This window comes from Hibiscus syriacus, unplaced genomic scaffold (genome assembly GCF_006381635.1).
Source record: "Hibiscus syriacus cultivar Baekdansim isolate YM2019G1 unplaced genomic scaffold, ASM638163v2 tig00110890_pilon, whole genome shotgun sequence".
Lineage (NCBI taxonomy): Eukaryota > Viridiplantae > Streptophyta > Magnoliopsida > Malvales > Malvaceae > Hibiscus > Hibiscus syriacus.
In genome coordinates, this window is record NW_024062900.1 from 16,406,375 (window position 1) to 16,414,936 (window position 8,562).

Sequence of the window (8,562 nt, forward strand, 5' to 3'; positions counted from 1 at the left end):
TATTTAGATGGCATCCCGTCTCCCAATCTGTACGAGAGGTTTTATAGTTATCTTTAGTGTGTCTTAGCTATAGGATCATAAAGTTTATTTGTAGACTAAATCGATACGATCAGGTGACAGTGAATTTGATTATAGTTGGTCACGGTTTTCTGAGTGATATTGGATATTTAAGGTTCCTTTTTTGAAGATGTTGTTCTCTGTTTTTTTGAAGTTCTCTGGATGTCGAAAAGTTAAAGATGTTTTAGGATCATAATGTTTGGAAATCGTTATCCTCATTTAGCGTACACTCTAAACTTATTGCTGCTTGTGAAAGAGGTATCATATGATGAGAGCAAGAGCCAATCCTATTCTTGGGATTTTATCTAAAGTTTTCATATCGAATTCGCCCGAAATTTTCAACCTCGATTTCGGTTCGATTTTACGGAGCAAGAGGGCTTGAAGCTTCCCCCGGTTGTTTAGTGTTGCGTTTGCTGTTGTTAGTTTATCCACAATGCATGAAACTCCAACCGCAAGGGAATTCTTGTTGTTGGACAGCCCCCTTGTGACCTCTGCAACAACGGAAATCTTCCTCTGTCGGCCGAAATGACGTGCGTATGCTAGTCTTAGAAGGTAACCCTTTTCTGCCCTGAATTCGTACATGAAGACTCAAGCACTGAAATTTCCTCAAGCATAGCAGGATAAGGGCAGAGCCTTATTGATCATATATATCTCTATCAGTTGTTTGCAGTTTCAAGTATAACAACGTACAGAGTTATTGAAGCGTCATGATTCCGGCTAGAGAGTGAAAGGCCTGCATTGAACCGAATGAAACTACGATAAGCGGTTGCATACATCGACTCCATGCCGATTGCAATGCTTGAAGTACCAACAGTTGTTGAAAGTGTTAAGACAGGGGATTGGTTTAGGCCAACAGAGATGGATAAAGCTGCATTTCTAAAGGATCGATGGAATATTAGGTTGATCTGAAGCAAAAAATGAAACCAACACGTCATTTGTGGACACAATCACATCGAATGACTCGAAACTTTCGATAACTCAGAGTCAGTAGTCCGGATTACGTGAGCCTTACCTTACTCAAATCATACTCGGGAAATCTTAATGAAGCGTTGATGTGTGTCGATGGCAAAAACTCAGCCCCAAAGGTGAGTGTTGTTGAAACCTGTAATTATAATTGATAACAGTTTTCAAAATCTGAAGCTGAGAAGCATATAAATTAAGATAAACAACAAGCACGTACACTTGATTTTGTATCAAAGTTCACTTGGATTGCAGAATTCTTATATTATATTTTGCTCCAATGACTGTACTTGATCGTCTTCCATGTCTCACTGCCCTTGAAGTTACAATCTGGATACGGTTAAACGGATTTGTGAGCGTAAATATAATCAACATCATTAGCACGAGATCAATAAGGAATGTTAATTTAATCATCAAATAATATTCTAATACTACAATTAAACTAAGAGATTACTTGGATAATTATATTATTGCTATTTGCTATTTTACCACTCCAGTACAACTGTGGGTGGAGATGCTCAGTGACTGGTCACGGCAGTAGCCCTTTGTCAGCAAATCTAGAAGATGAAATAAGCATGCAATCAGGAAAGATTCAAACAGGTAATTAGTGATTGCCCTTTGATCTTGGGCAGGATTTAAACAGTCCGAAATACTATCAGAATTGCAGCATTTATATAACGATAGCAGTATTGTCCGAAACTGTTATGCTATTGTAATAAACACAATACAATTAAAAAATGTTACAGTAATTGTAATTTGATTCCTTCAATTCTTGGCCATCGCAAGAACCTTACGAAACTAATTTTAGAAACAAGAACACTAGTTAGAAAATGAGAGAACGAACCATTGGCAAACTTGCCAAAATCAGAGAAAAGTCTTGGTCCAGCTGGTTCTTGCTTTTTGTGTCTTTTACTCCTCTTCTTTTTCCTCCGGTGGGTACTGGCCATGGTTGCAGAGTCTTGGCCGGCGGCCGCCTTAGATGTCCGAGTTCTGGGCTTTTCCGGTTCTGTCATCTTGCGGAACGGAAGATCATCTACTCGGTGGTGGACCTTTTTATAAAACTATATTGGTGTACTTATCTTGTTTGTGACAATATTAAACTATATTTCATCCACATAAAAGTATATATATGCAAATAAATTGTTACATTAATATTAATATAATAATAGTCAATGATGATTTTTATCTATAAAAATAATATTAGTAAAATTAAAAAAGTGATAATATTTTTAAATTTAGAAAGAGTATGAAAACAAGAATATCCCATAAATTAAAATATATCAATGTAAGACGGTACGAGTTTGATATAGACTTGTCCTAAACTCATCAAATGATTTTAGTGGTTAAAATTAATATTATTCTATTTAAAAGTTTTAGATTCAAGAAATTATGTCTATAAGATATATATATTATCAATAATTAAAAATAATTCTAAACAAATATTATCCTACACACGAGACTATTAAAAGGAAGACTAATTTACCTTGAGATTGTTATTAGGTGGGTTGGGACGTAGGTTTGGCAAGTTTCCTTTATCATATTCTCCACAAATGTTCATTGAGTTTGGTGGAATGGACCTGACTTTGGTGAGCTTTTCTTTCCAATCCTTCAAACATTTTCATTCATTTATTTAATTAACTTAAAAGTTTTCATTTAATTCAATTGAATATTTATTCCTCATTAAAATAATTACGTTCAATCTAACAGCGGAAGAAGGTAACGAAGCAACAGACTATATGATCAAATGTATTACCAAAAATGATAGATCTCTAATTACTTACAATTCGATTCCATGCAATCTTACCGTATTATTTATAAGGGTGTTAATAGCTCTGTTTTGAAAATCGGACCGGACCGATTGATTCAACCGGTTCAACCGGAAACTATTGTTTAGTTCGGTTCAATCTAAACCGGTTGAACCGTTATTAGTGAACCGGCCAGAACCGCTGAACCGTTCGAACCAGACCGACTGAAAACCGGGAAAAACAGGGATTTTTGTTTTTTTAAAAAAAAAAATTAAACCAAACAACGTCGTTTGTTAAACGAGCCAAGTCGAACTCGAGTATTGCTGAGCTCGACTCGAACTTCAAAACTTTAAAAGTAAGCTCAACTCAAACTCACATACTAAAAATTATCAAGTTCAACTCAAACTCGAAATATAATATTGAAACTTGAACTCAAAAAGATTTGAACTCAAAAAAAATTTAGAAGCTCGATTGAAGCCTAAAATTCGAGCTTGATTGAAGTGAAAGAATAATTCACTCAATGCTCACCAAAAGGCTCCATGATTTTGAATGCCAAATTACCTCTATTATTTATAGAAGTTAGTTGTGATGCTCTTTTATGTTTCTATTATTTTGTTCTCATATTTTTACTCTTTAGACTTTTGGGATGCTCTTCTATGTTTCTTAGCCATGTGAGATTGTTTTTTTAAAAAAATTAAACTAAACAATATCATTTTGTTATGATTTTTTTAACCCAAATTTATTTTTTAATTATAGTTATATAATTATATTTATTATTTAATATGTTTTACCTTAAATATTATGTTGTAGTTAATTTGAATCATTTTGTTTCACTTGATTTTATGGTTTTTAACTTATATATGTTATGACTTGCTTTGAATATGACTTGTGATATAAAAAATTATTTTTTATTAAATATTTTTGGTATTTTTATTTAATTTTTTAAATAATTATGACATCGTCCGATTCTTTCGATCGGTCGAACAGATTCGACCGATTAAACCAGTGAACCGATAGCATGACCGGTTCACTAACCGATTCGATTCTGAAAACCATGGTTAATAGTCCGTCTTATTTACGACTTAAAGGTTGATATTTTGCTTCAGTCTTTCCTTTCCTTAAGGTAAATTATGATTTTAGTATCTAAACTATTGGTTTTTATCCGTTTCAGTATTTAAACTTTTAATTTTTTAAAATCATACATAATGTTTAGTTTTTATTTCATTTTAGTACCATTGTTCAAAATTTAACATTAAGTTTTGAAAACAATTAAAAGTTTAAGAACTAAAATGGACCAAAACTGATAGTTCAGGTACTAAATGCTTTAAGTTTTTAACGGTGAGATACTAAAATGAAATAAAATCTAAACGTTAGGTATGATTTTGAAAAAAAATGAAAGTTTAAGTACTGAATTGAAAATTTTACAATTAAACACCGTTAAATCGGCTTCTTGATGCTCACCCTCAAATTTCTGTCCGTCATATTCGTCGTGAAGCTAATGTCGGTGCTCATGCTCTTGCAAAGTATGTTTCTTTCATGTCAACGCCTTTAGATTTTGAGTCTGTAGTTCCAGACTTTATTTTCAATGCTGTAACTGCTTATACTGTTTTTAGTTAATGCAAACACCGTTAAATTTCAACCAAAAAAAATACAATTAAACTACAAAAAAACAATCATCATTTGTTGATAATCAAAAAAAATAAAGAGACAAATCTTCAAAACCGAACGGTTCTGCTTCCTTTTCTTTTACAAAGTCGATTATCGTCGTCGTCGAATATCCGAAACCTGAACGTTTTTCACCTTCGACTTCGAGCCACCAGCCATTGAAGGGTAGTTTAAAGAAGAAGAAGAGCCATTGTTGTGGTCCTTTGGACAACGCAAACCAAGACCCGACCTTTGCTCGTAAAACTCCACCGTCTGCGGCGGCTGAAACTCCGACCTCGTCCGCCTATGCATCGACCCCTCGACTGACTCCTTCGGTGACTGTCCGATTAACAAGCGGTAGCCGCGGCTAGACCCAACGGACATCGACCGGTAACGGTGGGTGGGTTTTTGCTTCCGCATGGCATGGATCAGATAAGGAATTAAACCTTCCATGGCTAACCCTTTTTCTTCTCAAGATTTCTTACGCAACTGAACTACCAAAACAAATAAAATGGGGTTTCTAAAAGTGTATGAAATGCGAAATTGCAAGAACAAATGCCGGGAGAAGAGTGTATTTATAGCAAAGGAATTATAAAAATTAAGTTTTTGAAAGACGACAATGGATACGGTAATTGGACAAGTATGATGAGATTAGGTCAGAAGAACACATCACATTAAAATGCAGGGAAGAAGACAAAACCCATAGGTTGAGTAGAAAGCAACTTGTGAGAAAAGTCTTTTAGTGATGTTTTCTTTGGCACATCGTCTTGATTCGACAAATGTAATATTATCATTTACCAGCATTCTTTAACAAACTTAGAAATTTACTACTTGAAGAATGTGATCTTCTTTTGAAATCTATAACAACTTGTCAATTAAACTAAAAACTAGCAGGATTTGGGATTTTGGGATATGCCGAGAAGGTTTAAAATTAAAGAAAGATATTATTAACTATGCCTTTAGTCATTTAACTATTTTGTGGTTCCTGTTGGTTATTCAACAATTTTTTAAATCATATATAAATTTATGTTTTTATTTCTTTTTAATCACTCACTAAGAAAAATAAACAAAACTGATTACGTGATTTTTTTTTTAATTTTGAATGCTGACGTGATAATATTTTATGATGACATATTATGATCCTATTGAATTTTTAAAGTTGAATATGCAATTTTAAATTTTTTTATTAATGAAATTCTAAAGTTAAATTATCTATGTTCATTTATCTAAAATATTAAATATAAAATTCTAAAGGTTATGTGAATTAATATAAAAAAAATTACTACGAAACTTATAAATAAAATTATTAATTAATAATATAAAAATTAACCATTTCAAAAATATAGTTTAAAAAGGTAAATTAAAAATTAAAACTAAAGTGTCATTATAGTAACAAAAAATTATTTAAAGTCTTTATATTAGTGTTGATTTTGATTTATAGATAACCCCAATCCTCATCACTTTAAATTATATATTATCAAAATTCAAAGAAATAGATCTTTAGTTTTGTGCTCATTATTTAATCAGATATTTAATAGCTAAAACAACGTTAAGGATTGACGATAACAAGTAACTTGATTTCCAAGTTTCAATCTTTATATATATCATGAGGGTTTTCTCTTTTTATTATTGTTCTATCTCACGATGGAAGTATCACAAATCAAGAAAAGCTCAATGAAAAGATTACAAACTATGAGAAACCTGATGAAAAGAAGGAAAACAAGACTAGATTCATCGTCATTAGCATCTTCGACTTAGTTCCCACCGATTTATTGCGTTCTATCATCAACATTGATGGTTAGTTTTCTTGGGGCACAAGGCAATCCCTTTTCTGTTCAACCCTTTCAGGCAAGTTAAAATACAACTCCCTTTGGTTATCCGTCTTCTAGGCTTGTAAAGGTTGGAAATAAACATCGATGGCGCCTATAAACTTGATTATTTCGAGGATTATAAGAGAAGTGCAGGTTTTTGTTTAAGTGGTGTAGGAAACAAGAAGTGAGAGCGTGTTTTATTCAAAAAAACAATTCTGACAAGAAAACCAGATTCAAATCAAAGAAACTACGGTCTTGTTCTGTTATGCAATAGAGATGAAGAGATTGTGTATTACCGAAGTGTCAGAGACGATTCCTAGACTATTCTCGATGTTAGCCATGCACCTCACCAAGAATAATATATATTAAGAATTTAAAATAATATATAAATAATAGAGGTGTAGAAGTTTCATAAAATATAAATATTTGTAATATTTAATATTATATATGGAATTATATATTAAAAGAATCTATATATTTGTAATGTTAAACAGCTAAAATGTTAACATGTGTCAATAATTCGATGGTCACTAGAATCTATAAATAGGTGTGAGTTTTACTATTGCAGTAAGAGTGAAAAAGAGGGTGAAAAGAGTACAAAAGGTATGAGTTAGAGAAATAGAGTTTAGACGTAGAGAAAAGAAAAGAAAAATAATGAGGTAAGTACGTAGTATTGTAATTGTATTTTGTACCAATAAAAGTGTTCTATTCTATTAAATTTATCAGTTAAGCCTTAGTTTATTTTTAAGTTCTTAGTGCACTTGTGTCAGTATATTGTTATTCTACCGCCTGAATTTTGTGGTCAATTATATCACCTGGTTGATATATAATCAGATATGTTGCCTAAATGATATATGGTCATTATTACATAAGTGGGATTGTTAAACTGATTGCTACACAATTTTGTTCCAAATTTACAAGTTGGATTCTAATGGACGAAAATGGGTGGAGGTCGAATCTTTAGACGATCGAGCTCTGTTCTTGGAGAAAATCAATTTGTTTCGATCTCGACTCACTTTTTTCCCAGCTACCAAAAAAACTGGATTTATTTCACCGATGATAACTTGGAGCGAATAGAATATGATTTGTTGATTGGTTAACATGACATGGGCATATACAACTCGAAAGAAAATTTTTAAGTCGATCTATGAGTTTTCTTCGTACAACATGCTACCACCACCTTGTTGGATCCTCCCACCCTCCATGCTAAAACCTTAGCAAGCTTGGGTTGAACTATTTTTCTCCCCATAAAATATTGATTTCCTTTGTAATGGAACAAACAGTTTACTATTAATAATATAAATATAAATTCTTTTTATTTCATTTTTATTTTTATTTTTATTTTTAATTTCATCTATTCTTTCTTGTTTCTCTATGACCCTGCATTATTCTTGTTAGAATAATACTAATGGACTGTCAATTCAATAGATTTGATGAAACAAAGAAACAAAACACAGAGAGACTATACACAATAAGGAAGAGTAAACGTTTAAGCTTAGGAATAAAGAAAGACTCCATTCGATGCATGAACCATCTAGAGAAGGGAAAGCTATTGTGCTACAGCCGTCGTGCATTAAACAAAACGTTAAAAAAATGTATGCCAAAGATGATCAAGGCCTTTTACCCATTAAGCACATTTATATAGCCCTACTCTAGCTTTATGGGTCAACACTATGAGTTTGACCCCACATAAGCTAGCTGTACATAACAGATCCAACAAACTTCAACAGCCTTTAACAACAAAATCGTAGCATGCTTGACCTTCAACATTTACCCCTGATTCAACTAGCCTTTAACATTTACCCTGCTTCAACTAACCTTCAATCCTTCAACAAAAGAAACACAAAACAACAAAAAGAGAAACCACATGAAAACATTATTTACGAACTGAAATAGATTGAAGAGAAACAACCTTAAAACCTTCTCTTAATTCTTGAAACCGAGCAGTAGCAAGAGGTTTTGTAAGAATATCAACAATTTGGAACTGGGCTGGAACATAGTTGACTTCCAGAAGCTGACCAAGTACCTTTTCACGAATAAAGTGTACATCAAGGTATACATGCTTGACCTTAGCATACAGAACCGAATTAGCTTCCATAGCAATTGTACTAGTGTTGTCACACCAGATAGTAGGTGTTTTGATGGATTTCACCCCCATGTCACTTAGAACAACTTTAACCTAAAAAGTTTTAGATGTAGCATCTGCTAAGCTACAATATTTAGCTTCAGTCGTGGACCTAGACACAAATTGTTGGTTCTTCGAGCACTGAGACATCATGTGCTGGCCCAAACACACACAATAGCCAGAAACTGGGCGACGATAATCTGGATCACTTCCCCAATTC

At 32.9% G+C, this 8,562-nt stretch overlaps 1 protein-coding gene and 1 pseudogene across 1 annotated transcript; both read right to left on the reverse strand.

Annotated features, from left to right (window-relative positions):
• Positions 1 to 284: 284 nt before the first annotated feature.
• Positions 285 to 2,054, reverse strand: LOC120144574 (annotated as a pseudogene).
• A 2,368-nt stretch (positions 2,055 to 4,422) lies between these two features.
• Positions 4,423 to 4,876, reverse strand: LOC120144571. The gene has a single exon (XM_039158611.1). It carries the CDS (start codon positions 4,857 to 4,859, stop codon positions 4,521 to 4,523), a length of 339 nt encoding a protein of 112 aa, XP_039014542.1. The 5' UTR covers positions 4,860 to 4,876; the 3' UTR covers positions 4,423 to 4,520.
• Positions 4,877 to 8,562: the final 3,686 nt, after the last annotated feature.